The sequence below is a fragment of the Perognathus longimembris genome, chromosome 6, assembly GCF_023159225.1.
Source record: "Perognathus longimembris pacificus isolate PPM17 chromosome 6, ASM2315922v1, whole genome shotgun sequence".
NCBI classification, from domain to species: Eukaryota; Metazoa; Chordata; class Mammalia; order Rodentia; family Heteromyidae; genus Perognathus; species Perognathus longimembris.
The window spans coordinates 15,994,255-16,010,623 of record NC_063166.1 but is presented as its reverse complement, the minus strand read 5'-3'; the positions used below and the strand labels follow the sequence as shown (position 1 = coordinate 16,010,623).

The 16,369-nt window shown below is 39.4% G+C and overlaps 1 protein-coding gene across 1 annotated transcript; it reads left to right on the top strand.

The window, feature by feature from the left end:
• The first annotated feature begins 15,119 nt into the window (after positions 1-15,119).
• On the top strand, positions 15,120-16,058 carry LOC125352236 (olfactory receptor 2B11-like). Its single transcript, XM_048347360.1, has one exon. It carries the CDS (start codon positions 15,120-15,122, stop codon positions 16,056-16,058), a length of 939 nt encoding a protein of 312 aa, XP_048203317.1.
• Positions 16,059-16,369: the final 311 nt, after the last annotated feature.

The window sequence follows — 16,369 nt, the reverse complement described above, 5'->3', positions numbered from 1 at the left end:
GTAGTTCAAATGCATCGGTTTCCCATTAGGATGGAGGATTCTTCATTGACAGCTCAGAAAGGAAGTTGTGGGGCAAGTTACTAAAGCTCTGAAAAAATTAGATTAGCCATCACCATTTTTTTTACACTGATGTCAAGATCTTATTCAATTGGATTAAGCTTTAGGAAAAGTTTCTATTAAAATTGGATGTTGGAGATAAACTAAATGCAGGACTGGTAGAAAAGCTGATGAATTAGTTTTGGCTAAATACATTTCTAGGTTGATATGTGAAATCTTCTAATGGATTTTCTTATTATCCATATCTCAAGTACAATGTTGCTGACTTATACAAGCAGGGCATTGTGGTTGAGTTAGAGTCTGAGAATCATTAATGTGTGGACAGGAGTATTTATGCACAATTCTCAAGGCTACTCCGTCGGTGTGGTGTAGACCTTGGGGGATTTCAGTCCCCATTAGGTGATTAAGGAAATCAATGTTTATAGTCACAGCCTTATCCAAACAGGAATTTTATTTTAAAAATCCCCCATGACATTGATTTTATCATTACCTTTTCTTTCTTTACTTTTTGAAATAAATTAATTTTAGAGATAATTTTAATGGGGTATTATATTAGATTTAAATAAAAAACTAAAGTAAAAACGTCAACCATATATATATAGAAGTTCATTTAATTGACATTTATTTTGTGGAAATGTTGGGATATTAATAAATTGGAGAGAATGATATCTGATAGTATTAATAGGGACGAAAATATCTGATTTGTGTTAAGTTTATGGAAAGATAATGCTTTGTTCATCAATAATGTCACCCTTGTTCCTTTTTCAGGGCACGAAAGAGATGAACAGGCTGGGTGCTGGTGGCTCATGCCTGTAATCCTAGCCACTCAGGAGGCTGATACGCATAGGCTGAGGTTCAAAGCCAGCCAGCCAGTAAAGTATGTGAGACTCTTATCTCCAATGAACCACTAGAAAACCAGAAGTGTGTCTGTGGCTCAAACAGATCACTAGCCTTGAGCAGAAATATAAAACCTTATGGACAGTGCCCAGGCCCTGAGTTCAAACCCCAGCACTGACTGATTGACTGACACCCTTCCACCCACATACACACACAAAAGAGATGAACACTCTTGAATCTATCCCTGAATTCAAGGACTGGAAACTTACTGTACTAGTAAAGTGCTACCTACATTCTTCCTTCCTCCTGCTTGCTTCTCAGAGCAATCATGATCATTAGTTTTGTGCTCATTATTACTCTTTTTTTTTTTTTTTTGGCCAGTCCTGGGCCTTGGACTCAGGGTCTGAGCACTGTCCCTGGCTTCTTTTTGCTCAAGGCTAGCACTCTGCCACTTGAGCCACAGCGCCACTTCTGGACGTTTTCTGTATATGTAGTGCTGGGGAATTGAACCCAGGGCCTCATGTATACGAGGCAAGCACTCTTGCCACTAGGCCATATCCCCAGCCCCCTCATTATTACTCTTGCTTTAAAAAGTAAAATATCTATCATACTCATCTTCATGTGAAATATTTGAATAATTTGTATTTTAAAGTTTACTTGTTCTTGAGCTTACACAAAGGGTATCATATTTTAAGTATTGCTTGGGAGAAATTCAGTATACCATTGTGTGAACACGTTTCAATTATCTACCGACTTGATGGATTTGTATGCTACTTATAGTTTTTAGCTCATGCAAACGGCTCTATTGCAGACAGTATGTGTATGTCTATTGTGATAGGTAGGCAAGAATATCTTTGTACTTATGATAGGAACTTCAGCCTAATGAAATATGTTAATAGTAAACTTCATAAATTAATTACCTCCAAATTATTTTTTTCAAATTTTTATTATCAGACTGATGTACAGAGAGGTTACAGTTTCACATGTTAGGCATTGGATACATTTCTTGTACTGTTTGTTACCTCGTCCCTCATACCCCCCTCCCTCCTCCGCCTTTCCCTTTCCCCCCATGAGGTGTTCAGTTCACTTACACCAAACAGTTTTGCAAGTATTGCTTTTGTAGTTGTTTGTCTTTTTTTACCCTGTGTCTCTCAGTTTTGGTATTCCTTTTCAATTTCCTAGTTCTAATACCAGTATACACAGTTTCCAATATACTCAGATAAGATTACAGAGATAGTGTAGGTACAACCACAGGAAGGTGATACAAGAACATCATCAATAAAAGAAGCTACAGATACACATGGGACGTTGAAAGTAGTTACGACTGTGATATAACAATCGTTTCCATAACATGGAGTTCATTTCACTTAGCATCATCTTATGTGTTCATAAGGGTATAGCTACTGGGCTCTTGTGATCCTCTGCTGTGACTTGCCTAAACCTGTACTAATTATTCCCAATAAGAGAGACCATAGAGTCCATGTTTCTTTGGGTCTGGCTCACTTCACTTAGTATAATTTTTTCCAATCCTTCCATTTCCTTACAAATGGGGCAATGTCATTCTTTCTGATAGAGGCATAAAATTCCATTGTGTATATGTACCACATTTTCCTGATCCATTCATCTACTGAGGGGCATCTGGGTTGGTTCCAGATTCTAGCTATGACAAATTGTGCTGCGATGAACAATGTTGTGCTGGTGGCTTTAGTGTGATTATTTTTGTGGTCTTTTGGATAGATACCCAAAAGTGGGGCTGCTGGGTCATAGGGGAGTTCTATGTTTAGCCTTCTGAGGAATCTCCATACAGCTTGCCAGAGTGGCTGAACCAGTTTACATTCCCACCAACAATGAAGTAGGGTTCCCTTTTGGCCACATCCCCTCCAACAATTGTTATTGTTAGTTTTCTTGATATATGACATTCTTACTGGGGTGAGATGGAATCTCAATGTTGTTTCGATTTGCATTTCTTTTATGGCCAGTGATGTAGAGCACTTTTTCATATGTCTCTTGCCCATTCTCATTTCCTCATCAGAGAAGTCTCTTTGTAAGTCTTTAGCCCACTTGATGAGGGGGCTATTGGTTCTTTGCGGTTTTGTTTTGGAAGGAGGTAATTTTTTTAGTTCTGCATATATTTTAGATATGAGGCCTTTGTCCGTTGAATGGCCGGTAAAGATCTCCCAGTCTGTGGGTTTTCTGTTTATCTAGCGAGCTATGTCCTTTGCCATGCAGAAGCTCTGCAGTTTGATGCAGTCCCATTTGTCCAAACTTTCTTTGATTTGTAGCCTTTCTGGGTCTTTGTTAAGGAAGTTCTGTCCTGCGCCAAGGAGCCCAAGTGTTTCTCCTACTCCTTCCTTTATTGTTTTCAGGGTGTCTGTTTTGATTTTGAGGTCTTCAATCCATTTGGAATTGATTTTGGTGCAAGGTGATATATAAGGATCTAGTTTTAGTTTGTTGCATGTGTTGAACCAGTTTTGCTGGCACCATTTGTTAAAGAGGCTATCTTTCTTCCAAACTATTGTTTTAGCTCCTTTATCAAAGATTAAGCAGGCATTGTTCTGTGGGTTCATTTCTGGGTCTTCAATTCTGTTCCATTGGTCTTCAGGCCTGTTCCAGTGCCAATACCAAGCTGTTTTTATTACTACAGCTTAATAATACAGCTTGAAGTTGGGTATTGTAATTCCTCCAGCACTGCTCTTTCTGCTTAGGATGGTTTTTGCTATTCTAGGTCTTTTATTTTTCCATATGAATTTCTGGATTGCTTCCTCTATTTCATTAAAAAATGGTGTTGGGATATTAATGGGTATTGCATTGAATTTGTAGATAGCCTTTGGCAATATTGCCATTTTGATTATATTAATCCTCCCAATCCAGAAGCATGGGAGGTTTTTCCATTTCCTTAGTTCTGACTTAATTTCACTTTTCAAGCTTTTAAAGTTCTCATCAAAGAGGTCTTTCACTTCTTTGGTTAAGGTTATTCCTAGGTATTTTATGTTTTTTTTTTTTTTGGCTATTGCAAAAGGAGTTGCTTTCCTGATTTCAGCCTCAGTCTTCGGGTCGTTAGCATAGAGAAAGGCCGTTGATTTTTGAGGGTTTATTTTATATCCTGCAACTTTGCGAAAGTTTTGGATCAGCTCTATTAGCTTGGGGATAGAATCTATGGGATTCTTTAGGTATAGGATCATGTCATCTGCGAAGAGAGAAAGTTTAACTTCATCTTTTCCTATTTGGATCCCCTTTATATTTTCTTCTTGCCTAATTGCTCTGGTTAGGAATTCTAGTATTATGTTGAAGAGCAGGGGAGAGAGTGGACATCCCTGCTTTGTTGCTGATTTTAAAGGGAATGGCTGTAGTTTTTCACCATTTAGACTTATGCTTGCTGTTGGTTTGTCATAAACTGCCTTGATTATATTCAGGAATGTTCCCTGGAATCCCATTTTTTCCAAGGGTTTTAGCATAAATGGGTGCTGGATTTTATCGAACGCTTTTTCTACATCCGAAGATAAAACCATGTGGTTCTTTACCTTGCTCTGGTTGATGTGATGGATTACATTAATTGACTTGTGTATATTAAATCAACTTTGCATCCCTGGGATGAATCCAGTTTGATCGTGTTGTATGATTTTTTTGATGACCTGTTGAAGTCGATTGGCCAGAATTTTGTTGAGAATTTTGGCGTCTGTGTTCATCAGGGAAATCGGTCTATAGTCCTCTTTCCGTGATGAGTCCCTGCCTGGTTTTGGGATGAGGGTTATACTGGCCTTATAGAATGTGTCTGGTAGTGAACATTCTCTTTCAATTTCATTGAAGAGTTTGAGAAATATTGGTGTGAGTTCTGTTTTGAAGGCTTTGTAGAATTCTGCAGTGAATCCGTCTGGACCTGGGCTTTTCTTGTTGTTGTTTTTTGTTTTTTTGCCAGTCCTGGGGCTTGGACTCAGGGCCTGAGCACTGTCCCTGGCTTCTTTTTGCTCAAGGCTAGCACTCTGCCACTTGAGCCACAGCCCCACTTGTGGCTGTTTTCTGTATATGTGGTGCTGGGGAATCGAACCCAGGGCCTCATGTATAGGAGGCAAGCTCTCTTGCCACTAGGCCATATTCCCAGCCCTGGGCTTTTCTTGGATGGGAGATCATTTATTGCCGTTTCTATTTCAATACTGGATATGGGTCTGTTTAGAAGGTTTAAGTCTTCTTAGTTGAGTTTGGGGATATGAATTTTTTCTGGGAAATCATCCATTTTTTCCAAATTCTCAAATTTGTTGACATAAAGGTTTGCAAAATAGTCCCTTATTATTTTCTGAATTTCGGTTATTTCTGTGGTGATGTTACCTGTTTCATCTCTTGTTCATTTGAGTGTGCTGCCTTCGTTTTTTGGTCAGGTTTGCCAGGGGTCTGTCTATCTTGTTGATATTTTCAAAGAACCAACTCTTTGTTTTGTTGATTCTTTCGATGTTTTTTTTTTGTCTCTAATTGATTTAATTCTGAGTTGATTTTAATTGTTTGCTTCTGTCTATTGACTTGGGGTTTGGCTTGTTGTTCTCTTTCCAGGAAATTAAGGTGCTTCCTTAAATTATTGAGTTGCTGTTTCTCTAGTTTGTTGGTTTATGCACTCAGATATAAATTTTCCTCTGAGTACTGCCTTTGCTGTGTCCCAAAGGAGCTGGTACTTTGTGTCCTCATCTTGGTTGAATTCCATAAACATTTGAATTTCTGTTTTAATTTCTTCAATGACCCACTGATGGTTCAGCAGTGTGTTGTTTAGTCTCCATGAATTGTAGGATTTTCTGTGGTGGCTGTTTGAGTTGAGCTCTAATTTTATTCCATTGTGGTCTGAGAGAATGCAGGGAATGGTTTTGATACTTCTGAATTTGTACAGATTTTCTTTGTGCCCTAAGATGTGATCTATTTTGGAGAATGTTCCATGTGCTGCGGAGAAGGATGTGTATTCTGTTGTTGCTGGGTGGAATATTCTGTAGATGTCGGTTAAGTCTAGTAGGTCTATGCAATTATTCAGTTCTGTGGTTTCTTTGTTCAGTTTTTGGCGTGTTGATCTGTCCAGAGGTGATAGTGGAGTGTTAAAGTCCCCAACTATCAATGTGTTTGGGTCTATGAGTGTTTTTAGAGTCAGTAGTGTTTCTTTGATGAAGTTGGGTGCTCCTGTATTTGGTGTGTAGATATTTAGTATGGTTATATCTTCCTGTAGGAGAGATCCCTTTACTAGTATGTAGTAACCTTCTTTGTCTCTTCTTACCTTTTTAAATTTGAAATCAATTTTGTCTGATACTAGGATTGCAACTCCAGGCTGCTTATGGGGGCCATTTGCTTGATAGATTTGATTCCAGCCTTTCCCTTTTAGAAGATGTTTACTTTTGCTGGATAGATGTGTCTCTTGGCGGGCAGCAGAAAGATGGATCTTGATTTTTGATCCAACTTATGAGCCTATGTCATTTGATTGGAGAATTAAGTCCATTAATGTTTAGAGTTAGGATTGAGAGATGATCGTTTGTTCCTTTCATTATCACTATCTTGTTAAAAGGTGTGTCTTCCCATTTCTTGATCTGATGTTTACTATTTAGGGTTCATTTCTCTGTCTGTTTTGGGATCTTGATTATTTTCCCTGTATAGTACATCTTTGAAGATTTTCTGTAAAGCTGGTTTGGTGGAGATATATTGTTTCAGTTTTTCCTTACTGTGGAAGACTTTTATTTGATCTTCAGCTATTAATGAGAGTCTGTGACGGGACTGTTTAACTGTCTCAGAAACTGTTTGTTCCCCTGTCTGGTGTTTCCATGCTGCTGGTAGCTGCTCATTGCTTTCGCTTTAAATTTAGAAATTCCGGCGGGCAGGGTGTGGCACCTTGGCTAAGCTGCGGCCCAGGACGAGCCTCCCGCCTGGGCAGAGGGCGTTCTCCTGGGCGGAGCTGGCTCTCACTGGTTGGTCTCTCTTGCCCTTTTCAAAGATGGCTTCTTTGGGGCTGGGGATTTGGCCTAGTGGCAAGAGTGCTTGCCTCGTATACATGAGGCCCTAGGTTCGATTCCCCAGCACCACATATACAGAAAATGGCCAGAAGTGGTGCTGTGGCTCAAGTGGCAGAGTGCTAGCCTTGAGCAAGAAGAAGCCAGGGACAGTGCTCAGGCCCTGAGTCCAAGCCCCAGGACTGGCCAAAAAAAAAAAAAAAAAAAGATGGCTTCTTTGTCCTCGCTTTCCCTAGGTCTGCTTTAGTTCCAATCTGGTCTGACCCTGTGCCAGTGGCAAAGATGGCGCATTGCTCTGGTGGTGGGGGAAGGGCTACCTTCCAGAAGCTGCTCTGTGGGTGCGAGTGAGAATATCTTTCGTGGGGTACTCATGCTTTCTCTGCGATTTCAGCCCGTCCGTGCTCAGCCGCCATCTGGAGGATTTCTCCCTGGTCTTCGCTGTCTGCTTTAGCCATGCGGAGTGCAGGTCGCTGTGCCGGGCGCTGTGCCGGCGCCGGCACTGGTGCAGAGGCGGGACAACGCCCAGAGCTCAAATCTGTGTTTTCAGATGAGCAAAGTCGATTTTTCCTTCCTGGCCAGAATCCTTGTACTCTTAGAACTTATTCTGGCTGTCTTTCTAGAAGTAAAAGTTTCTGTGGGGTGAGAAAACTGTGATGTCGGAGGGAGCTCAGCTAGGGCTCTGCTGCTCCTCCACCGTCTTCCCTCCAAATTATTTTTAAAAATCAATTTGTCTTATGCTAGATACATATAAATGATCCCATGGAGACCTACATTTCTCCTTACATTTGAACATTTATTGTATTATAGTCTTTAAATAATTGTCAAGTAAATTGGTTCAGATATTATTATTTTTCTTAAAGTTTTTATTATAAAACTGATGTACAGAGAGGTTACAGTTTCATACGTTAGGCATTGGATACATTTCTTGTACTGTTACCTTGTCCCTCATACCCCCCTCCCCCTCCCCCTTTCCCCCCTGGTTCAGATATTATTTAATTGTGATCTTGTCTTTTATTTTCCTGATATCCTGTACTTTTCTTCCTTACAGATACATATATATGTATATATATATATATATATATATATATATATATATATATTTGTGTCAGTTGTGGGTCTTGTACTCTGGGCTTCGGTGTTGTCCCTGAGCTCTTCAGCTCAAGGCTAGAGTTCTACCACATGAACCACAGCACAACTTCCCCTTTTGTGGTGGTTAATTGGAGATAAGAGTCTCATGGACTTCCCTGCCTGGGCTGGCTTTTAACCCTGATCCTCAGATCTCAGCCTCCTGAGTAGCTAGGATTACCGGTCTGAGCCACCAGTGCCTGGCCTTATAGGTATTCTAAGCCACATTCCCAGACCTCTGGTTTGTTTTTTTACTAAAAATATCTCCCTCTTGCTGATCAGAAATCTTTAATTTTATTATTGAAAAATTTATTATTTTCTTCAGTGGTTTCTTTTTTACTTTTCTTTTCTTTGCCAGTCCTGGGGCTTGGACTCAGGGCCTGAGCACTGTCCCTGGCTTCTTTTTGCTGAAGACTAGCACTCTACCACTTGAGCCACAGCTCCATTTCTGGCTTCTTCTGTTTATGTGGTGCTAAGGAATTGAACCCGGGGCTTTGTGCATGCGAAGACAAACACTCTACCACTAAGCCTTATTCCCAGCCTCTCTTCATTTGTTTCTTTAAGAAATACTTCTGTGTTCCAACTCAGAGAGGTTTGATTTACATATATTTTAAAAATTATAGGGCTGGGGATATAGCCTAGTGGCAAGAGTGCCTGCCTCGGATACACGAGGCCCTAGGTTTGATTCCCCAGCACCACATATACAGAAAACGGCCAGAAGTGGCACTGTGGCTCAAGTGGCAGAGTGCTAGCCTTGAGCGGGAAGAAGCCAGGGACAGTGCTCAGGCCCTGAGTCCAAGGCCCAGGACTGGCCAAAAAAAAAAAAATTATAGAGTTGGGCTGGGATTGTGGTTTAGTGGTAGAGTGCTTGCTTAGCATGCAAGAAGCCCTGGGTTAAATTCCTCAGTACCACACAAAAAGCCAGAACCAGTGCTGTGGCTCACGTGGTATAGTACTAGCCTTAAGCAAAAAAGCTCAGGGATAGTGCCTATGCCCCAAGTTCAAGCCCCAGGATTGCTCCCCCCCCCCCTCAGCCCAACAACTTGATCTATATGGTGTTAAGTTATGTACATGGTAGAGCTGGGATCCAAACTCACAACACACATTCTGCAAATATTTTTCTTTCTCCAGTAATGCCATGTTCTTTCTTGTACCAAAGTTCTGTGTTTGTGTGTGCGTGTGTCTGCTGTGTGCTCTGCTTCAATGCTCTCTCTTTTTCTACAGTGCAGCCCATGACAATTATTTCTACTTATTATGAATCTCAATAGGCAGAAAGGCATTCATGTTGGTGACTTCAACAAAAGCACTATCAGTACTTGGCTGACATCTTATTGAATGCATAGATATTGTTTTTTTGGGGGTGTGTGTGTGATTCACAGGTCATGTAAAGATTACTATCCTGAGAGGTAAGATGCAGTTTCATTTATTCAAGCCTTCCCTAATATGTTTTAGTACAATATTTAAATTTCCTATAGATAGGTGTTTCACATATTTTACAAGATATGTTTGTAGTTAAATGCCATAGCAAGGACACTGCAAAGGGAGGGCAACCTTCACTTGGAGAGATCTGAAGTGTTTGACAGGTAGAGAGCTGCTAACTCCAATCTGAAGCCCTGCCAACTCTCTCTCTCTCTATGCCTTTCATTTTTTGTCAGTCCTGGGGCTTGAGCCAGGTCCTGGGTACTATCCTTGAGCCTTGAGCTTCTTTATGGTCAAGGCTAGTACTCTACTACCTGAGCCACCACTCCACTTGCGGCATTTTCTGAGTAGTTTGCTGGAGATAAGATTCCTGCCTGGGTTGGCTTCAAACCACAATCCTCCAATCTCAGCCTCCTGAGTAGCTAGCTGGGATTACAGGTATGAGGCAAGAGTACATTTTTTTTTGGATAATGTCACCCCTTCTGTCTCTCTATCTTGTTTTTTCCTCCCATCTCCACCTACCAAAGCTTTTCTTTTCCTTATATTGTAAACATTCATTTAACTTATCACAATGAAATGCCCTTGTACAACTAAATGTGCCTTTACAAAAATATTACAAGGTTATTCAAATAAAATTAATTGCAGACATGGATTTACTTATAATTACATTAAATTAATATTGAAATTTGAAAATGTAAAATAAATCACCACTAATTTAATAAAAATTAATTGAATTGGAGGGCTGAGAATGTGGCTTAGTGGTGGAGTACTTGCCTAGCATGCTTGAAGCCCTGGGTTCAATTCCTCAGTACCACATAAACAGAAAAAGCCAGAAGTGGCCCTGTGGGTCAAGTGGTAGAGTGCTAGCCTTGAGCAAAAGAAGCTCAGGGACAGTGCCCAGGCCCTGAGTTTACCAAGCCCCAGGACTGGTGAAAAAAAAAAAAAGCAGAACTTTTTAAGCTGTCTACTAGATAGAAAATATTCAAAATTTTAAATTACGTGAAATAATTATAATTCCAACCTTATGATTCATACCATTATTATTCAATCTTCCTTTTTATTAGCATATATTAACTGTACAAAGAGGTTTTACTGGGATATTTTTGTATATACAAATAATGTACTTTGAACAAAACCATCCCTTCTATTACTCATTTTGTCTCTCTTCCCTCTCTTTTGAAAGCAATTTTTAACTTGCTTAATTATTCTATTTTCATATATATGCATGAAATGTTGGAATAAATGTTACTCCATTATTCTCGATCTTTTCCGAGGTCTTGAATGCATAGCCTGAGTAATTTTTCCCTCAAGGTTGGCCCTCTACCACTTGAGCCACAGCTTCCTTTCTGGCTTTTTGGTGATTAATTGGAGATAAGAGTCTCACAGACTTTCCTGCTTTGGCTGACTTTGAAATATGATCTTTACATCTTAGCATCTTGGCTCTGTATGATTACAAGTGTAGGAAATTGGCATTCAGGTTCTTTATCTTTGCTTCCTCTTTTCAAGGCACTGGTGTTTGAATTCAGGGCCTCAGATGTGCTAGGCAGGTACTCTACTTGAGCCACATTTCTACCCCTTTTTATTTTAACTATTTTAAAAATCAGTTGTCTAGTTATACCTGGTCTAACCTAGTCTGTGATCTTTCTATTTAAGCTTCTTGTATAGCTGGGACCACAGGTTTGTTGACACCATACTTGGCTTATTGATTGAGATACAGGGGTTTAGCTGACTCTTTGCTTGGCCTGGCTTTGAACTGTGATCCTCCCAAACAATTTCTGCTCCTTCAGGAGCTAGGTTGGTTATAGGTGTGAGCCAATGTACCCAGTTTATTTCATTTTCAATGCATTTAAAGTAATATCATGAAATCTCTTGAGTCTGCCTCTCTTTTCAAAGCCTGTAAACTTACCAATGATCTATAGCCACTTATGTTCCGTGATGCTCTTTCCTTCTTCTTTTCTGACTCTAAGCGCAATCATGATTGAATTTTGTGTTCACAACACACTTTCTGTAGGAAATACCACACAATAGTCTCATATACATACATGAATGCCTAAATAACATTTTAAAATCTCTTGAAATCTTTTGAAGGAAACAGTACAAATTAATGATTCTGGATCTGAGTTTACTAACTAATCCTTAGAGAAAGGGTATATCTTATAGATCATTTTGGTGGGGTTGGCAAAAATAATTTTCACAGCTTGCCTCATGTATCAATAACTCTATTATCACATATTAAAATAATGTTATTTTTGTTAATTATTTCCTTGCTAATAGGTGCCATTTGCCATTGTGCTTTTGGGCTTATATCCAAAATTCCTATTCAGACACACAGCCTAGAACTTTTCCTTTATGATTTCTTCTAGAAATCTTAGAAGATTTATCATTTACAGAAGATTTATCATTTACAGTCTTAGGATTGGGCTTGGGAATCCATGTTGAATTGATTCTTTCTCACGAAGCCTGAGATGGGGTCTGATTTCATACTTTTGATGTGTCTATCCAGTTTTCCCAATGCCATTTATTAAAGACCATCCTTTCCCCAATGTGTGGTCCCAGTATCTTCATCAAAATATATAAATCAAGTAAATGCCAGTGGCTCATGCTTGTAATCCTGGTTACTCAGGAGGCTGAGATCTGAGGATCGCAGTTCACAGCCAGCTCAGGCAGGAAAGTCTGTGAGACTCTTATCTCAAAAAAAAAAAAAAAGCCAGAAGTGCTGTGGTTTAAGTGGTAGAGTTCTAGCCTTGAGCCAAAGAAGCTCAGGCCCAGAGTTGAGAGCCAGAGTTACATTCCTCCTGCATTTATTTGTGTTTGAATATAAGGGCACATAGGAAAGAGAGAAAGAGAGAGAGAGAGAGAGAGAGAGAGAGAGAGAGAGAGAGAGAGAGAGAGAGAGAGAGAAAACAGAGAGAAAAGGAGACAGACAGACAGAAAGAGAGAGATGACAGAGACAGAGAGAGGTTACCAGTCTTTTGGTAGTCATACATATTAAATATTTTGAGTTTTTATTTTAAGGATCACTTATTGTAAATATTTATTTTGTCATTTTATTCTCTTTTCAACTAATTTTTGTCTTTTTACTATAATTATTAGAAATAATGAAACATGTTACATCTTCTAAGAATAAAGTAAAGCATTAAAGGATGTTGTACTCAAGTTTCTGAATTGATTTATTCAATTTAGCTCACATCTGCTGCTCATCTGTTTACCAAATTCATTGAACATTAGGCTATTCCTTCCCTCAAATACAATTAACAGATTTTTGTGCAGTGCAGTTAGTTTCACTTCTATTGAACATACACAGACTTCGGAAAGGCCATTATATCCTAAACAATACAACATGACAACCACTTGCACAGGATTTACATTATATTAAATATTACAAGTAATCTAGGGATGCTTTTAGGCATATAAGGCAATGTAGGTAGCTTTAGAGCAAATATAAATCATTTTATATAAGGGATTTGAACATACAGAAACAGGGATCCATTAAGAGTTGCAGAAAATTTTTCTGAGTCTTAATGAACAATTTCTCCTGTTTGAGTGTCCAGTGTACTGATCAACAGAACGAGTTATTTTTGACACATTTAAGGCCAGTGTAGACTTGCTACCAAGCTACTCTTATTTGTGAACTAATTTAGCATTAGAACACTTTCCATAAAGAACTGTGTCCCAAGGGATATTTGTTGTTAAATCACCTGGGACAATAAATGAGTGGCCAGTGTAAAAAACAATGCCGAAGAGGACTCAGGCACAGCATGTACATAACACACCCACAAATCAGTCTTCATATTTTTCTGCTGCCTTTCTAATTCATAGTTTTGTCCTTTTGACATTCATATCAATAGAAAAAGCTAGGAACTTTGATAGTAATTCTCCAATACTCTTTTGTCTGCTACAATTACTCCATCTTCTCAAGTATGAAATACAGTGCTGAATTATCTTTATAAGTCCTTTTTTATGAATTTGTATTTGTCAAGATAAGGTAAGCAATAAGATGTTTGTCAGAGTCATACATTCTCAGGGCAGGCAGGCTAGAATGGGTGTATATCATGTTACAAATATATATATATATGTATATATATACATATATATATGAAAGATGGGGGTATTTCATTTCTGGAAGCCTTTTAAAAGTTTGGAAATATCTAATAGCTCTAGGAACAACTAGCCTTGCCTTAGTAGTCGATTGTTCTCTTATTTAGACCAACCTGAAAGGCATTTAAATTTCAGTAAGCACAGTATCTTGAGAGATGAATACTGAGATGAAATAGCAATCTCTCATTTAATCAAGAGACAGAATATAGTGGGTTTCATGAAATTTACTTCAACCCTAATAACACTAGTGAACCCCATGTAGCCTAGTTTTTCTCTGTCCAAAGGCTGCGCAATCACAAAGGGAGGACATTATTGTTTCCAAGGTAACTCATCTGAAAACACAGATCGCGGGTAGGGGAAAATGTAACTTGCTTTTGTTTTTGAACAAGTCTTTGGTATTTAAATGAAAATTTGGCTTCTTTTTCTCTATATAGCTGTTGCTTGTAGAACAAAAATTGAGTTTTAGTTGTTTTTTGTTAGTGGGTACTGATAGTGGTGTCAAAGTCCACTTAAGATAAAATTCCTACAAGATAAATCAATTAAATAAATGGCAACATTGACAGAACAAAGACTCAGAGTCACAAAAAAATAAACACATAATACTTAAATATGGAGGAAAATCATGTGTGGTTGAACTTCCTCAATTGGTGATTTAGGAAACTGGTGGTAAAATTACCCTGGGCGTATTATTGCATTTCTATAGTTCCTGTACTGGCTACTGGCTCATGTCAGAGTCTCGCTTGGCTGATGAATTCAATACCAAGACAGTCAACACAGTGAGACCCTGTCTCATTAATAAGAGTATTTAGATTTCCGGTCCAATTCTTAATAGCTAAGATAGATCACTTAACACCAAAGTTGTCTTAATTTGCCTGAGAAAATGTTGGTGACTGCGCCTTTCTTATGGATTTCAGATTTACTACTCTTTCTATTAATCCTGCCTCAAAACTTGAGCTCTTTTTAATGTTCCAGCAATGCCGAACAGCAGTATTTTTGAGGAGCCACATGATTCAACACCCCCATGACACAGTTGTGCTAACAGTTGCCTGGAATGGAAAGCCAGAAACTTCATTTTAACAACTTCTGCTGATTTTGTTTTTGATGGATGACAAAGTTTGAAAATGAAAACACAGTCCTATCTCTTTTGTGTGTGATTCCCTTTGTGTTTAATCCATATTATCTCAAGGACTCCTTTCTTTATTTTTGGCCAGTCCTGGGGCTTGGACTCAGGGCCTGAGCACCAACCATCCCTGGCTTCTTCCCACTCAAGGCACTCTGCCACCTGAGCCACAGCGCCCCTTCTGGCCGGTTTCCATATATATGGTGCTGGGAATCGAACCAAGAGCCTCACGTGTAGGAGGGCAAGCACTCTTGCCACTAGGCCATATTCCCAGCCCAAGGACTCCTTTCTTGGAAGTCTTCTAGGACAGAGGAATAAATTGAGATTTAGAATATTTAGCTCACTGGGGGCTGCAAACTTTCTCTACTTTATGGTGCTAGACTCGTCACATAATTTGTCACACAATTTACTGTACTTTATCTCCATGTTTGCATGTCCAGTGTGTGGTGGTGTTTTAGCCTATTTGACCTTTGTCATTAGCCTACTCTGAGATAATGACCCTAGTGAATGACAGCCACCCCGAGGAGTTCATTCTACTAGGCTTTGCTGACCGTCCATGGCTGGAGCGTCCTCTGTTTGTGCTTCTTCTGATCACATACCCCATGGCCTTGCTGGGAAACATCGCCATCATCCTGGTGTCCATATTAGACCCCCGGCTCCGCAGCCCCATGTACTTCTTCCTCACCAACCTCTCCTTTTTGGACATGTGTTACACCACCAGCATCGTCCCCCTGATGCTGTTCTGCTTGAGAAGCTCTACAAAGACCATCAGCTATGCTACATGTGTCGTTCAGCTGTATGTCTACAGTACAATGGGGGGTTCTGAAAGCCTGCTCTTGGCCACGATGTGTTTTGACCGCTATGTGGCCATCTGCAGACCTCTGCACTACACCCTCATCATGAACCAGCGCACCCGCATCCTCTTAGTGTCCATCGTGTGGCTGGGTGGAATGGCTTTTTCCTTCTCAGAAGTCACAGTTACCTTCCAGTTGCCACTGTGTGGTCACAATCAATTGGATCACTTGGTATGTGAGATGCCAGTTATAATCAAGACAGCCTGTGGTGAAAAGCAGGCTAATGAGCTTGCACTTTCTGTGGTATGCATTTTTATATTAGTTGTTCCTCTATGTTTGATTCTGGCTTCTTATGCATGTATTGGAAGTGCTATATTGAAGATGAAATCTTCTGAAGGAAGGAAAAAGGCCTTTGGCACATGTTCCTCTCATCTCATTGTAGTTCTTTTATTTTATGGTCCAGCCTTTAGCATGTACCTTGAGCCTCCATCCTTCATCTCAAGTGACCAGCCCAAGTACATGGCTCTCTTCTATGGAGTGGTGACTCCTACCCACAACCCCTTCATCTACACTCTGAGGAATAAAGATGTCAAGGGGGCATTAAGCAGCCTGGTGAAGAGCATCTTTGTTTCCAAGTAAAAATTTTTTGTGCATCAAATATTATTATTTTCCAATTAGACCAAATTAATATGGGTTACTCCAACAACACATGCTTATCTCATAAATCCTATCCATTTTAATCTAGCAGTCTTTACAATATCTGCTTTATATTTCTGTTGACTGAGTGACCATTTATAAATATGTTGTTCAATCTCCTTTTGTTTGATTATTTTCAGTGGGTTCTTTTGCTGTTGGTTTTTATGTTAATTCCATTGAGACCTAATAAAATATCAGGCTATTTCAATTTTCTTAAAATGTTAAAGACCTTTTTGTGACTTAAAATACAATCT